At 42.5% G+C, this 17728-nt stretch overlaps 1 protein-coding gene across 9 annotated transcripts in view; it reads left to right on the forward strand.

The window, feature by feature from the left end:
• kkv (hyaluronan synthase-like protein kkv) overlaps positions 1-17728 on the forward strand; it is a 176435-nt gene that overhangs the window by 70585 nt on the left and 88122 nt on the right. For all 9 annotated transcript variants that reach the window (XM_070085821.1, XM_070085822.1, XM_070085823.1 and 6 more), the window contains exons 3-4: positions 4558-4675; positions 15398-15533. In XM_070085821.1, coding sequence (XP_069941922.1) covers positions 4558-4675; positions 15398-15533 — 254 coding nt within the window. The remainder of the gene's footprint in view (positions 1-4557; positions 4676-15397; positions 15534-17728) is intronic.

Consider the following 17728-nt stretch of genomic DNA (forward strand, 5'->3'; position numbering starts at 1 on the left):
TTTGTCTCCTCAGTGCACCGCTCATTTTATATATATATATATATATATATATATATATATATATATATATATATATATATATATATATATATATATATATATATATATACATACACATACACACACACAAACAACGTTTTGACTTATGGTGTGAGGATGGGTTTTATTTGAGTTGCATCTTCTACCTCATATATTTGAAGATTTTTGAAAAGGAAGAATTTGACAAATAATGTAGTATCATTTTCAAGCCTGGGTTGAAAAAAAAGTTGACATAGTCACGTGACAGACAAGCATCGTGAGGAGAGGATATGCAGAGAAATTCTTGATCTTTATGTTGTGTGTCTTTTACTGCACTGGTAGCCGCTATCTGCCACTCAAACCAGATTGATAAGCAACTGGGGAGACTCTCGACTTAGTGTAAGGAAGGACGAATCACAGGTACGTCCCAGATGGAAGCAAGACGGGTGGGGTGGTAGGAGAGGTGGAACAGCAGGAACCTGACTGGGAAGCAGAGATCTGCTATGGTGCCAGTGATACTCTCCTACATCACCACCATGACACACTAACATCATCAACACACAGCGGCAAGATCTGTGTCGTCAAGTGCAAGAGTTGCACAGCTTCCACAAGCTGCGCCGGTACTTCTTAACTGCAATTTGGGATGTCATTTTTTTTATTCGGAATATTTGAATATGAGTTTAGAAGACAGGCAGTGAAAGTTGGAGTGAAGAGCCGCCTGGTGACAGATGCTAGCACTGACCACATGTCGTTCCCTCAGTAATGGCCTCATTATAACAACCTCTCTCAGAACCTGACACAAATATATTCCATTCTCGAATGTATTTGCTGCAGCTTAGAGGAGGTGTAAGTCTCCTTGTAATACAAACAGCGGTTAAAGCACTACCAGTAATTATTACGTCATTACGTTTTAAATAGCCTCGTCGCACGTCTGTCTGCTTTAGGTACTCCGACTACCAGAAGTAGTTAGCACTGATCTTTGGGTTAACTGGATAATATGAAATAATAGAATACAGGGACTAAAGTAAAGACTCGACCCGTGTGTGAGGATCATCCAGGACAGTGTCTGGGACTGCCAGCCGCCTCCTGTGGTTTAAAGAACACTGTCAAAAAAAATATTAATTTCCTCTATCCTCCTTCGATTCGTATTTGTTTATGTTGTTGAAAAACACAGGATGAGGCGGTCCTAGACATAAGCTGTTGTCTCAGTCTTTTGCTCCCTGGCTAAAGGGAAGTGTATACTGTATAAGCCGAGAAGAGTATTTTTCTCGGTGTATATATATATATATATATATATATATATATATATATATATATATATATATATATATATATATATATATATGTCGTGGCGAATAGGTAAAACTTGAGATTTTGGCATAAATAGCAACACTCTTTTTGCCGAATAAGGCAAGCGATAATTTGTGTATGCACTAATTTCGCAAAAATCATTCTGAACCTAAAGAAAAATGTATTTCATTGTGTTTCTTTATTATTAAATTATTGTAAACTTATCTAAAATATATTTAGTTGGATTAGGTTAAATTAAATTGCCCTTGTTGTAATAAGGTTGGGTAAGTTTTCTCAGGTTCTTTTGGTACAAAATAATTAATTTTTACATTACATAAATAAAAAATATATCTTTAAACGTATAAAAGAAAATTTTTAGAAAGGTCATGATTTTAAATAAGTTCTTGCTAAATGACCAGTTTTACCTATTCGGCACGACATTATATACCCAGTTGTGCATCTCTGAAGTGCTGAGTGATTCTCAGACAAAACTCTGGGTTACGTAAGTTAATGATTACTCATATTATTATTATTATTATTATTATTATTATTATTATTATTATTATGACATTTATGGGGAGCGCTAACCTCATAGGGGTCATACAGGGCCTGGGGAATGAGATGCATTCAGGATTGATCTGAACAAACCGAGAGTAGCTCCAGTTTCTTGAATTGAAAGCCTTTTACCAATATCAAGGTATCCTCTTCCCTTGGAGAGTGACACGGTGGAGCTTGAGAAGCGTGGAGCACACGGACCGTGTCACTGACGGGTGGTCGTGCGTGTCAGGGGGCGTCAATGAAGTGTGTCAGTGGTGGGAAACTCTGCCAGTGTCTGTGTCATGGGGTGTCAGTGGTGTGTGTGTTAGTGGTGGGAAGGTCTGCTGGTATCCATAACCTGTGTTGTTATTGTTACTACTTGAACCTGCTGACACATAAGTTATGTCGATCAGCACTCTAACTGGTATACTACTACTACTACTACTACTACTACTGCTAATACTACTACTACTGCTAATACTACTACTACTGCTAATACTACTACTACTGCTAATACTACTGCTACAGCTAATACTACTGCTACTGCTAATACTACTGCTACTGCTAATACTACTGCTACTGCTAATACTACTGCTACTGCTAATACTACTGCTACTGCTAATACTACTGCTACTGCTAATACTACTGTTACTGCTAATACTACTGCTACTGCTAATACTACTGCTACTGCTAATACTACTGCTACTGCTAATAATAATAAGCCAAGTGACGCGATGATTAGGATATGTCGGAGAGAAGATGTTTTCCAGCAAAAGAGGATTTTACAAAGGGATGTTTTAACCCGCTGTGATAGCTTAATACCTTTGTTGATTCGGTTGTAAGGAAGAGGAGGACCGTAAAATAATAATGATTGTGATATACGGTGGGAGTTGCTCTTTGCTAATGACTTACAGTTTTTCAAACATTCAAAAGAAAGTTTACTCGATGCCATTCCGGGCCATGACACTCTGTGCTCACGTCTGGGATGGAGGAGGAGCTAACCACACACACACACACACACACACACACACACACACACACACACACACACACACACACACACACACACGAAAAAAAAGTTGCGGCAGTTTATGGAGGAGTTTGTAAGAATATACAAAAGAATGAATTGAAAAATGGGCACAGAGACGAGCAAGAGGAATCAGACAAACGGTCAGATTATAAGGAGTATGAATGTGCCAGCAGATGGGTCTGTAAATAACAGAACTGATAAAGACAATAACGAGCGAATAGTGTTTAGGAATCTGTAGAAATAAAGAAATCCGATGTATTTGGATGGAGGAAATCGAATGCACGAGAAAATGATGTTGTCAAGACTTGTATGGGTGTGAGGCTTGGTCTGTAAATGTTGCAGCGAGACGGAGACTCAAGACAGTAAAGATGTCGTGTATAAAATCAGCGAATGGTGTGAATATTATTCAGAGTATAACGAGCGAATAAATTAGAAAACGATGGTCGGTATGAAAGTTATAATTCATAGAGAAAAAGAATAGTTCAGTCATTCGGTCTTCCCACAATGCACTACAATTAATCGCAATAACTTCGACTAATTTCTAATGTGATATTTATAACGAAAAAGAAAAGGATGAATTCGAAATCATAGCAAAAGAGTCTAAAACTTGCAGGCCAGTGCGTTAACTACTGGTCCATGAGAGTCTAACAAGATTAATCCAATTAAGTATATTTCTGTACACCATAAGAATGTTAGCATGGGCCACCACTGTGACCACAAATGCATTTTTCCTTACAGATGAATCCCACACCAGCATAGCTGTGGTGTGCTCTAGCTAAAGTCCCTTTACAGCCACCATCACGACTCACGAAATCGTAATAACACGATTGCAAACAATTAACAGAACGGCTGGGATTCGAACCCGTGGCAAGCGAATCCTGAAACTCGCAGGCCACTGTCATTTGTTTGCTAGCGTGTTATTACGACTGAGTGATCAAGAAAAAGGCTCAGCTTATTCTGAAGTTGTCACGGATGATGTGACTCAAACAGGTGACGCGCGTGAGAAAGTTGAAAGAACTATTAAACTTGGCACCTTATATATGTAATTAACGTTTTTAGAGTTGTTATGTTGGATGATCGTGCAATGCAGTTTACGTCGGTCAAGATTACGATGGTGAGAAACCCATTTTATGTTGGTCGGAAAAATGTTTGTCACACCCGAAATATTGCTCAAGTTCATAAAGTTTCAAAACATTGTTTTCTTTTGTATGGCAGCCTCGTGCAACCTGTCGATTCCATTGTCTTATAAGGTCCATTTGTACAATACATCAGTACCATCGGCTCTTTGTAGCTTATTGTTCTGTGTTTTTGTAAGGAACATTCGTACAGTCGTTCAGTGCCTTTGTGTTGTGTAGTCTGCTGAACAGACTACAAGAGCCCTTGGCTCTTGTAGTCTGCTAAATGATATACTATGAAAGTAGCTACATGAAGTCTCACTCTCTCTTATCTACTGTAGCCTATTGCACGATAGTTTTGGTAAGTAGCCTTTGTGTATCGTTGCCAGTGGCTTTCTTAGTTTACCACTTAATAATTCCCCTACTGAGTATAACTTGGAATACAGAGTTAATGACTACAATCATTAAATTTACAAGTGTTGCTCCTGGTAGAGCATAGTAGACTCTGTTGTTCCTATGTTCTTAAGGTAAAAGTAATTAGTTACATTATGTGCATTAACCCCACAGCCGACGATCAGTGCAGGAGACGAAGGCATGGGATGTGTTCCGGACGCTACCACCATCAACAAGCTCCCTCTCTGAAGACAGCCAAAAGTTTCTGGAGTTTACCATCAAATGTCTCAAGGTTAGTATCCTCCCTCAACTTGTACATAAATATTAATATTGAAATTTGTATATCTTGTGAATTCATAGGAACGGGTGAGCAGTGAACCCTATCGGGATACGGTGTGATGCTAGGCTACGGGAATGGCTATAGGGTCGACCTTGAAGTTGGGTATAATATATAAATACACACATATGCAGCGAGACGGAGACTCAAGACAGTAAAGATATATATATATATATATATATATATATATATATATATATATATATATATATATATATATATATATATATATATATATATATATATATATATATATATATATATATATATATATATATGCAATATTAATATTAAAGTTGTATTAAAAAATCTTGATACAGTAAAAAAAACTTTTGATAAAGAATTCCCCCCAAAATGCTGATGGATGTGTCTATAAGATTCCTTGTAAAATTTGCGATAAAGTTTATTACGGTCAAACTGGTAAAAATCTCGAACTAAGATTAAAACAACATAAATATAGCATTAGAACTGGACAAGATTCCAATGCTCTATTTATTCATGTAAGAGATTTTAACCATCCAATTGATTTTCAAAAAGTTGAGAAAGTAGTATCAAGCAAGTCCATGGTCGACAGGAATATAATTGAATCTTGTTTCATAAAAAGCAGTTTTGACAATAATATGAATATTTCATTTGGTTTATATAAATTAGATCCATTTATAATTAATAGAATTTGGGAAGAATTTAATAATACACTGGACAAATAATAATTTTTAAAATTTTCTTGGGTAGAATAGTTTGTTGTTGGTTGTGCAAAGGACCTGTCCAGTCGGGCCGGCGCGCGTCAGGTGTTTAACCGTTGTGGGATCTGATAGTGAGGTGTTGGCCAGACCCCTTATATACCTTCCTTGGATGCTTTACTTTCATAGTTCCTTGATAATGTGAGTAGTCACGAAAGCGCTTGGAATTTCTCTATTCTTTCACAGTGGTTGTTTTGCATATATATATATATATATATATATATATATATATATATATATATATATATATATATATATATATATATATATATATGTCGTGCCGAATAGGCAGAACTTGCGATCTTGGCTTAAATAGCAACGCTCATCTTGCCATATAGGACAATTGAAAGTTTGTGTATGCAATAATTTCGCCAAAATCATTCTGAACCTAACGAGAAAAATATATTTCACTGTGCTTGTTTAGTATTAAATTACTGTAAACAAATCTAAAATATATTTAGTTGGGTTAGGCTAAAATAAATTGTTCTTGTTATAATAAGGTTAGGTAAGTTTTCTAAGATTCTTTTGGTGCAAAATTAAAATTTTTTACATTAACATTAATGAAAAAAATATGTTTTTAAACGTATAAGAGAAATTTTTAAAAAGGTCTTAATTTTAAATGAGTTCTTGCTAATTGACCAGTTTTACATATTCGGCACGACATATATATATATATATATATATATATATATATATATATATATATATATATATATATATATGTGTGTGTGTGTGAAACGACGAAAAAATACTCCTTTATACATAGAGAGTACAGGAAAAAATTGGGAAAGGGAGTTTTCAATGTATAGGTTACAGAAGGATTTTGGGTGAGAGAATTACAGAGGTGGTAGAACAATCTTATAATAGGATAGCGTTTCGCTCTGTGTACAGCTCAGTCAAGTAATGATAAACAATAAGATAGAACAAAACAATGTCGCAATAAAAGCGTGTTCCGCAACGTCTATTCTTTTTTCGTTTTTATCACCAGTACTCCTCGTGGATCCAAGGATATTAGGTGTCAGTACCAAACTAAGCGCAAGAACCCTGCTGCAACAGCAGTAGTTACAGCCGTCTCGTTCTGGCTGAAGTTAAGGCCCTTGGGGTTCTGGCAAGAGCGCTCTGAGGTTCGAGCCAGAATCAGAGTGCTGAAGTCAAGAACATTTGCTCTAAACTCCCGCTGGAGGTATTTGCTGTTCCAGTTACCGTGGGTTACGGTCGAACGGCGGCGGCGGCTTGTGAATTGTTGCGTAGCACCGTGCGACCCATTTGTGAGAAATGTGTCACAACTTGGGCCAGTGTGGGGTCACCAGGCCGAGCAAGACGCTATCTGGCAATCACTTCTCACGTCGACGCGGTTTAACTTATGCGGGTTTATCAGCGTTTGTTTTACAAATATAAAGGAATTTTTATCTTGATAGTAGAAGAGCGGTCTCTATGTACCGTGTCATACACTGTCCAGTATGATTACAAAACTGCTGAATTGGTCGCACTGAAACACATGTCGTTGTGTAGTTGATCAGCTGTAGTTGTTAACAGAGTGCTAATTGCATTTAACTGGCTAGTTGTAATTGTTAACAATGCCAACTGCAGGTAAAATGCTAGTTGTAATTCTAGCTAACAACTACAGCTAGGTAATTACAATATAATTGCATTGTAATTAGGTAGTCCTAGTTATCAGTGACAATTTCGGCTAATTGACTAGTTGAAGTTGCAACAGAATATACCAGTTGCACTGTAATTAGCTAGTCATGGTTAACATAGTGTTGTTTACAGGTAAGTGACTAGTTGCTGTTAACAGAGTGCCGACTGAAGGTAATCCTCCCACGTAACCAGTACACGATGAGGCGATATTTAAGTTTCCTTTAAGGATTCTCTAGGATCAGAAAGTGTTTTTGCTAATTTAGTGTGTGTGTGTGTGTGTGTGTGTGTACTCATTTATATGCTCCCCTGTATGTGGTTGCAATGATCGAGTCACCACTCCGATGCCGAGAAATATTTCTTAACACCCCTGTGACTCATCTGTGTGCTCATCTATATGTGTTTTCAGGGATCGAGTCATAGCTCCTGACCCCGCTTCTTCGCTGGTCAATACTAGGTCACTCACTCCCTGCTCCTACAGCCTTATCATACCTCTTCTTAAAGTTATATATGGATCCTGCCTCCACATCACTGTCTAGACTGTTCTACTTCCTAACAGCTCTGTGACTGAAGAGGTACTTCCTGACATCCCTGTGACTCATATGAGTTTTCAACTTCCAGTTGTGACCCCTTGTTGCTGTGTCGCATCTCTGAAACATTCTGTCCCTATCCATCTTGTCAATTCCTCTCAGCATTTTATATGTCGTTATCAACCTGACAGTACTGTCCTTCAGTGCTGTCAGGTTGAGTTCCCCTAACTTCTCCTCGTAGGACAAACCCCTCAGCTCCGGGACTAGTTTTGTTGCAAACCTTTGCACTCTCTTTAATTTTTTGACGTGTTTGACCAGGTGTGGGTTCCATACTGGTGCTGCATACTCAGATATGGGCCTGACGTACACGGTGTATAGAATCGTGAATGATTCTTTACTTAGATGCTGAAATGCTATTCTCAGGTTTGCCAGGCACCCGTATGCTTGCAGCAGTCATTGGTTGGTGTACGCCTCAGGAGATATGCTCGATATGATACTCACCCCAAGATCCTTTTCCTTGAGTGAGTTTTGCAGCCTCTGACCTCTTAGGCTGTACTCCGTCTGCGGTCTTCTATGTCCTTCTCCAAGCTTCATAACTTTACACTTGCTGGGGTTCAATTCCAGGAGCCATATCTCGGACCAGGCTTGCAGCCTGTCCAGAACCCCTTGTAGTCTTACCTGATCCTCGTCCGTTTGTATTCTCCTCATTAGTTTCGCAGCGTATGCGAACAGGGACACCTCTGAATCTATCCCTTCCGTCATGTCATTCACATATATACAAGAAACAGCACCAGATCTAGGACTGACTCATGTGGAACCCATATACTACTCTGATACCTCGTCTTGTACATACACACGTTGTTTCCTTTGTGTCAGGTATTCCCTGATCCAGTGCAGTACTTTCCTTCCTATTCTTGCGTGCTCTTTTTTTCAACCAGTGGTACTGTGTCGAAAGCCTTCTTATAGTCCTAGAAGATGAAGTCTATCCATCCCTCTGTCTCTTCCCCGTCTTGCTTCTGTTACCTTGTCATAGAGCTCCAGTGGGTTTGTGACGCAGCATCTTCTTTCTCTGAAGCCGTGTTGGTTGTCATGTATGAGTCTATTTCTTTCTAGGTGCTCCACCACTCGTCTCCTGGTAATCTTCTCCATAACTTTACATATTATAGATGTCAGCGACACTTGTCTGTAATTTAGTGTAGCCTGTTTGTCATCTTTCTTAAAAAAATGGGACTACATTTGCTGTCTTTCACACCTCAGGCTGTTGCTCTGTTTCGATAGATTTGAATATCAAAATGATATACCATACCGACAGGTTGGTAAGTAAGACACATGTGCAACCGTTAGGTATCTTTATTCTGAAGCGTTTCTCCTATACAGCAAGCTTCTTCAGTCGAGTACAGAAAAGTAGGCAGGAGCAGTAGAGATGTGACGAGGATGTAATCAGTCCATCACCCTTAAAGACGTAGTTTTGGGGTGGTCAGTCCCTCAGCCTGGAGAAGGGCGTGACCTCTCAATGAATACATTCTTTCTTCTACTATTGGACTACACCTGTCCTTCTGACAGTATATAAGTCTCCTTACTGTCGCTTTATCTTCAAATTGTTTCAGATCATGGAACAAACAAAACTCTTCTCAACCTCAAAACTACGTCTTCAAGAGTGATGGACTAATTACATCGTCTTCACATCTATACTGCTCCTGCCAACTTTTCTGTACGCAACTGAAGAAGCCTACTGTGTAGGCGGAACGTTTCGGAATAAAGATGCCTAACTGTTCGATAGATTTATTGAAGACTGTTGTTTGTGACACACAGTGCATCTGTTCCCTCACTCAGGACCCAAGGAGAGTTATTATCTGGGCCCACCGCCTTCGAGGTATCTAGTTCCCCTAGTAGTTTCTTCACCTCGGTTGTGTGCAGTGTGTCCAACACTTGCTGGTGCACCCTACCATCTCGGTTTCCTGGAAGCCTCTCTGTTTCCAATGTGAATACCTCCCTGAACCGCGAGCAGAACTCTTCACATTCTTCCTGGTCGTTCCCTGTGAGCTCCCCTCCTTCACTCTTTCCTCAGTCTGATTACCTGGTTTTTGACTGTTGTTTTCCTCCTGATGTGGCTGTATAACAACTTTGGGTCAGATTTGGCTTGATGCTATGTCATTCTCGTATTCCCGCTGGTTTCTCTCCTTATCCTTGCATATTCACTTCTGGCTCTTCGGCTCAACTCTGGGTCCTTTGCCTTTCATACCTTTTTCATACTCTAGCACACTTGGCTTTGGCCTCTCCATGCGTTCTGGTAACCATGAGCTTACTCTGGTCTTCCCGTTGTTTCTGTTGTCCCTTCGTGTAAACTTCTCTGCTGCTGTTGCTGCTGCTGCTGCTGCTGTGTATGTGTGTGTGTGTGTACTCACCTAGTTGTACTCACCTAGTTGTGATTGCGGGGGTCGAGTCACAGCTCCTGGCCGCGCCTCTTCAACTGGCCGCTACTCAGTCAGTCTTCCCGCTCGGTGAGCTTTATCATACCTCTTCTTAAAGCTGTGTATAGATCCTGCCTCCACTACATCACTACCCAGGTTGTTCCACTTCCTGACAACTCTGTGACTGAAGAAATGCTTCCTAACATCCTTGTAATTCATCTCAGTCTTCAACTTTTAACTGTGACCCCTTGTTGCTGTGTCTCATCTCTGGAACATCCTGTCTCTGTCCACCTTGTCTATACCTCTCAGTATTTTATATGTTGTTATCATATCCCCCCTAACTCTCCTGTCTTCCAGTATCGTCAGGTCGATTTTCCTTAACCTTGTGTGTGTGTGTGTGTGTGTGTGTGTGTGTGTGTGTGTACTCACCTATTTGTACTCACCTATTTGTGGTTGCAGGGGTCGAGTCATAGCTCCTGGCCCCGCCTCTTCACTGATTGCTACTAGGTCCTCTCTCTCCCTGCTACATGAGCTTTATCATACCTCGCCTTAAAACTATGTATGGTTCCCGCCTCCACTACTTCACTTTCTAGACTATTCCATGACTTGACTACTCTATGACTGAAGAAATACTTCCTAACATCCCTTCGATTCATCTGAGTCTTCAACTTCCAATTGTGACCTCTTGTGTCTGTGTCCCATCTCTGGAACATCCTGTCTTTGTCCACCTTGTCTATTCCGCGCAGTATTTTATATGTCGTTATCATGTCTCCCCTGACCCTCCTGGCCTCCAGTGTCGTCAGGCCGATTTCCCTCAACCTTTCTTCGTAGGACAATCCCCGTAGCTCTGGGACTAGTCTTGTTGCAAACCTTTGCACTTTCTCTAATTTCTTGACGTGCTTGACTAGGTGTGGATTCCAAACTGGTGCTGCATACTCCAGTATGGGCCTGACGTAAATGGTATACAGGGTCTTGAACGACTCCTTACTGAGGTATCGGAACGCTATCCGTAGGTTTGCCAGGCGCCCGTATGCTGCAGCAGTTATCTGATTTATGTGCGCCTCAGGAGATATGCTCGGTGTTATACTCACCCCCAGATCTTTTTCCTTGAGTGAGGTTTGCAGTCTTTGGCCATCTAAACTATATTGTGCCTGCGGTCTTCTTTGCCCTTCCCCAATCTTCATGACTTTGCATTTGGCAGGGTTAAACTCAAGGAGCCAGTTGCTGGACCAGGCTTGCAGCCTGTCCAGGTCTCTTTGTAGTCCTGCCTGATCCTCATCCGATTTGATTCTTCTCATTAACTTCACATCATCTGCAAACAAGGACACTTCTGAGTCTATCCCTTCCGTTATGTCGTTCACATATACCAAGAACAGCACAGGTCCTAGGACTGACCCCTGTGGAACCCCGCTTGTCACAAGCGCCCACTCTGACACCTCGTCACGTACCATGACTCGTTGTTGCCTCCCTGTCAGGTATTCTCTGATCCATTGCAGTGCTTTTCCTGTTATGTGTGCCTGATCTTCTAGCTTTTTCAGTAACCTCTTGTGAGGAACTGTGTCGAAGGCCTTTTTGCAGTCCAAAAAAATGCAGTCGATCCACCCCTCTCTCTCTTGTCTTACTTCTGTCACCTTGTCATAAAACTCTAGTAGGTTTGTGACACAGGATTTTCCTTCCCTGAAACCATGCTGGTTGTCAATTATACACTTGTTTCTTTCCAGGTGCTCCACCACTCTCCTCCTGATGATCTTCTCCATGACCTTGCATACTATACACGTTAGTGATACAGGTCTGTAGTTTAGTGCCTCATGTCTGTCTCCCTTTTTAAAAATTGGGACTACATTTGCCATCTTCCATACCTCAGGGAGTTGCCCAGTTTCAAATGATGTGTTGAAGATCTTTGTTAATGGCACACACAATATCTCTGCTCCCTCTTTAAGGACCCACGGAGAGATGTTGTCTGGTCCCACCGCCTTTGAGGTGTCAAGTTCGCATAGCAGCTTCTTCACTTCCTCCTTGGTTATATGTACCTCATCCAGCACTTGCTGGTGTACCCCCCTGTTCTGATTTCCTGGAGTCCTACTGGTTTCCACTGTAAATACTTCTTTAAATCTCGTGTTGAGCTCCTGACATACCTCTCGGTCGTTGCTTGTGAATTCCCCATCACCCTTCCTCAGTCTGATTACCTGGTCCTTGACTGTTGTTTTCCTCCTGATGTGGCTGTACAACAGCTTCGGGTCAGTCTTGACTTTTGATGCTATGTCATTTTCATATTGTCGCTGAGCCTCCCTTCTTATCTGTGCATATTCATTTCTGGCTCTTCGGCTAATCTCTTTATTTTCCTGAGTTCTCTGTCTTCTGTACCTTTTCCATTCTCTAGTACACCTAGTTTTTGCCTCCCTACACCTTTGGGTGAACCAAGGACTCGTTCTGTTCTTCCCATTATTTCTGTTTCCCTTGGGAACAAACCTCTCCTCTGCCTCCTTGCATTTTGTTGCCACATAGTCCATCATTTCTTGTACTGGTTTTCCTGTCAGTTCCCTCTCCCACTGAATGTTTTGAAGGAAGTTCCTCATGCCTGAGTAGTTCCCCCTTTTGTAGTTTGGTTTTTCCCATCCTATTCCTGCTACTCTCTCCACTTGGAGCTCAACTATGTAGTCGAAGCACAGAACCACATGATCACTAGCTCCCAGGGGCCTTTCATACAAGATATTCTCGATGTCTGAACTACTCAAGGTGAATACAAGGTCCAGTCTTGCTGGTTCATCTTCTCCTCTCTCTCTGGTAGTGTCTCTAACATGTTGATGCATGAGGTTTTCCAGTACTACATCCATCATCTTGGCTCTCCATGTTTCGGAACCCCCATGGGGCTCCAGGTTTTCCCAGTCAATCTCCTTGTGATTGAAATCACCCATAACTAGTAACTTTGCTCCCCCCACGTGTGCTCTCCTGGCCACCTCGGCTAGTGTGTCGACCATGGCTCTGTTGCTCTCATCGTATTCTTCTCTTGGTCTCCTGCAGTTCTGTGGTGGGTTGTACATTACTGCAATTATCACCTTATGTCCCTCAGACTGGATTGTTCCTACTAAGTAGTCCCTTTCACCTGTGCCATCCATTCCTTCCATTTTCTCAAAACCCCACTGGCTTTTAATGAGCAGTGCAACTCCTCCTCCCCCTCTCCTCCCTCTGTCTTTCCTGAAGATTTGATATCCGGGTGGAAAGATTGAATCTGTTATTGTTCTGGTGAGTTTTGTTTCTGTGAGTGCTATTATGTCTGGGGATGTCTCCTTGATTCTTTCGTGCCACTCCTCATATTTATTTGTTATTCCATCTGCATTTGTATACCATACCTTCAACTTCTTTTCTAAGACTGTGGTCTGGGAGGTGTATTGGGGTTGGGGAAGTGGGAGACCTGATAAGGAACTATGGGTGGTTGCTGTGGGGGTGGAGTTTGTAATGTAGTGGGTGGGGGCATTGGATATGGCATGGGTGTTGTGGTTTAGAGTGTTTGGCTGCACTGGGGTTGACCTGGTTGGGAGGCTTCTATAGGAAGCTGTGAGGGAGGTTGTATTTGATCTTCTTCCTGTGTCTGGGATCTCCTGTCTGTCTTCTCCATCCCCTCTCTTTCCTCCTTTCGCCTTTGTACCATCTCTCTCAGTTTCCGCCTTTCGTCTTGTGTTCTGTCGCGGTCGAGATACACCTTCCTGTATCCCGGCATGTCCCTTAATCGTGCTTTTTCCTGCAGTATCCTGTTCCGAGTCGATTCTGCCTTGAAGGTCACTTTCACTGGCCGGTTTCTTTTTTTTACAAACCCCCCTATTCTCCGAAAATTTTCCAGCTGGGTCATGTCGTCTTCTCCGATTACTTTCATGATGCTTTCAATTGCTTTTTTTTCCCCTTGTTTTCTTGCTTCATATGTTTCCCCTTCAACTTCCTGTAGCCCATACACAAAGACTGACCTCACCCTTTCATTCTCCCACTGCATATCCCTGTGTATCCCCTCATTCAATTTGATTTCCTCCGTTGCAGCTTTCCTTTCTTCAGTTTCACTAGCTACTGTACATGGGCTCAGTGGCCTGTCATTTTCCCATCTCGGCTTTCCCTGGGCTCTGTTGTGGTCTTTTAGGGCCTCCACATATAGCTTAGCTCTTTCATTTACTACAGTCTCCACTGATAGAGCTTCTACATGCAGTTTTGCTCCTCCTTTCCCTACAGTCCCCTTATTTGTGGCTGAGGTAGCGGTCTCTGTTGTCAATCCCATAATGTTCTTTAGTTCTTTAGGCTGTTTCAGATTTTCCAGTTCCTCTTCTAAACTCTGTATCCTGGCCTCTGCTGCTTTGACTTTCACCTCCCACTTCCTGCTTTCCATGTCTATCCTCTCTTCCATTCTCATGCTAAGTTCTTCTAGTTTCTTTTCCCATTCTTGTTCCCTTTTTGTGAGCTCTGCTGCCCAATCTTCCTTTGCAGTTTCCTCCTCCTGTCCCTTGGGTTTTCTTGTTGCTCTCTGGCAACCCATTTTTGTTTTATCCTGATTGCCTCAGAGTGGGAAACCTATGTAATTCTGTATGTTCGGTTAGTATTGTATATGTCAGAGTGTGGGGGGGGGAGGTAGAGGAGGAACTGTGGCTATATGGGAGAGTAGTGGGGAGGGGGAGTGGGAAGGAGAGTGAAGCAAGTGGTTAAGTGGGTGAGGGAGAGGTGGGGAGGGGGAGGGTGAAAGAGGGAGGGGAGGGATCAGGTGAAGGAGTGAGATGTCGGTGGGGGAGGGGGGGAGTGTATGTGTGAGTCTGGCAATATGTGTGTGTGTGTGTTGTGTGTGTGTTGCGTGTGTGTGTGTGGAGGGGTGGGGTGGGGGGTGGGGGGGGGTGTGGGTGGGTGTGTGGGTGGGTGTGTGGGTGGGTGTGTGTGGGTGTGTGGGTGGGTGTGGGTGGGTATGTGGGTGTGTGTGGGTGTGTGGGGGTGTGTGGGGGTGTGGGTGTGTGTGGGTGTGTGGGTGGGGGTGGGCGTGTGTGGGGGTGTGTGGGTGGGTGTGTGGGTGGGTGTGTGGGTGGGTGTGTGGGTGGGTGTGTGGGTGGGTGTGGGTGGGTGTGTGGATGGGTGTGTGGGTGGGTGTGTGGATGGGTGTGTGGGTGGGTGGGTGTGTGTGGGTGTGTGTGGGTGTGTGGGTGTGTGTGGGTGTGTGTGGATGTGTGTGGGTGTGTGGGTGTGTGTGGGTGTGTGAGTGTGTGTGGGTGTGTGTGGGTGTGTGGGTGTGTGTGGGTGTGTGGGTGTGTGTGTGTGTGTGTGTGTGTGTGTGCGCTGACTGAGGTTGTCTTCCTGCTACAAATGTTTACACACTGACGTTCCTCCCTGATGCAGGTGTTTACGTACTTACTGACGTTCGGCGTTGTGCTGACGTCAGGCGTCATCACCAAGGGTGTCGTCCTCCTCATGACGTCACAACTCAAGAAGTCGAAGAAGTTGCCCATCTGCGCCAAGAACCTCAATGGTCTCTGTAAGTACACATTACATTCACTGTGTTTACAACGTTAATAACACATTTGTAAAAAAAAGAAAAAAAAAAAAAGAGAATTTAAACCCAAACTATAAGCTGAGACAATTAAATTTCCGGAAAATAATTTTAATTATTTTCGGAACTAGATTTTTCTCAACAGCTGGAAATCTAATTTTTCCCAGCTGCTGGAAATATAATTTTCCCAACAGCTGGAAATATATTTTTTCCAGCAGCTGGAAGTATAATTTTCTGTAAGAGCTGAGCTGTTCAAGAGAGATAAGTGAGGTTGGGTAAAGGGTCATCATTAGTATAAAAGATTCAAGTGCTTGAGATTTACCGACAAGTGTCTTCAGGAAGCGTGAGAAAGTCAGAGAGGGAAGATTAATGTTAGTGTCCGCCTTGCCTTGTTCTGTGTTGTTGACCTGTGAGTGTGAGAGCCAGGAGCAATGTGTGTGTGTGTGTGTGTGTGTGTGTGTGTGTGTGTGTGTGTGTGTGTGTGCTTACCTAACTGTGGTTGCAGGAGTCGATTCATAGCTCCTGGCCCCGGTGTGTGTGTGTATGTGTGTGATGAATCTCCCGGCCCCAGTGTGTGTGTATTCATCTATTTTTGGTTGCAGGGGTCTAGTCACGGTTCTTGGTCTCTACTAGGTCCAATCTCTTCTCCAAGAGCTTTATCGTACCTCTTCTTGAAATGTACCCACTGTTTCCACACGTGCCGGGGATCGAACCACGGACACTCAGTGTGTGAGACGAGAGCATGTGTGTGTAGCACTGCACCTTCCTCCACCGCTCCTCCGGCATACTTGAAATACGTACTTGGGGATATTACTTTAATAAAAAAAAAACATAATGTTTATGTGTGAGGAAATAATGCATTTCTGGCGGTAGTTGTCCCGTGTCATGCTAGACAATTACCGCTAACGGGGTAGTTGTTCAGAATTATCGCAGTTCTGCTGAATTTCCCACATTGATGAAATAATGTAGCATCATTATTTAAGGAATTTCGTAAATGTTACACCAGACTGTGAGCGGATATGCTTGTGTGAGAGCAGAATGCATCTGAAGGTTCCCTCATTTTGATGTTAATGCAGTGTAGCCACTGGCGTAGCATTGTTTATATCCGAGGCAGGGAGGTGGACGGCCTGGCCAGGCAACTTAAGGGGGTTTGAGTATTCTCCCACAGCCTGGCCTGTGATCAGGGTTACCTAGTGACTGCTTCATCAGACCCACACAACCATCACAGCCTGGATGGGCAGACACCTCCTGTACTTCCGATCCACTCTTCTCTGGAAGACTTATATCTTGTAAACCTTTCCAATATCTGTTGAATGAAGGCTGAAGAGTCGTGGATCTTTCTTTTCTCACAGAATCTATGGCAAGGAAAGGGATGGGAAACACTGGGATAGAACAGAACAGTGAAAAAGAGGATTCTTGAAGGACAGGAATAGACATGCAGAGTACGTGATATCTAATTATACCTATGTGCGCCTCTGCAATTTTCTGGATATATTTTAGACGTCTCTTATATCTCACTTCAGTGCTGGTGTGTAGACTGGCATTTTCTCTGTGTTGAGCACTGTATAATTTTCTTCTCTTTTATAAAAAAAAAGCAAATTTCGAGTGCTCTGAGGTGCTTCCAATGTTTGCGAGCAGTAAATAATTTATACATTATTTTCTAGCTCAGGTATCTGACGTGTCTTAACGACAGGTGTTAGGACAGGAAAGTTGTGTAAGCGAGGGCGGACAAGTGCTCTGAGCAAAAGAGCAGAAGTGCTCTAAGCAAGATAACAGAAGTGCTCTAAGAAAGAGAGCACAGTTGCTCTAAAAGAGTACCATTACTGGCGGATTTTCTCTTGTTTTAAGAGTACTCATTATCCGCCCTCTTGTCTTCCTAACCTTGGCAACATTTACTTTGTGTGTTCACTAAAGGTTAGATCGTCTGACATTACTATATCTGGATGACCCTTCACGGAAGAGGTGCATAAGACACACCTGCAACACTTGTTTATCTTCAACGCAGCAACGTTTCGCCTGAGCAATAGACCTCATCAGTAGAGTGCAGGCGAATACAACACTGGAGAGAGAGAGAAGAGGTAATCTTGAGGTGGTCAGTCCCTCAAACCTGAGGGACTGACCACCCAGGATCACATCAAAACTACTTCTACTTTCTCCAGTATTATTTTCTCATGCATTTT

This window comes from Cherax quadricarinatus, chromosome 17 (assembly GCF_038502225.1).
Source record: "Cherax quadricarinatus isolate ZL_2023a chromosome 17, ASM3850222v1, whole genome shotgun sequence".
NCBI lineage: Eukaryota > Metazoa > Arthropoda > Malacostraca > Decapoda > Parastacidae > Cherax > Cherax quadricarinatus.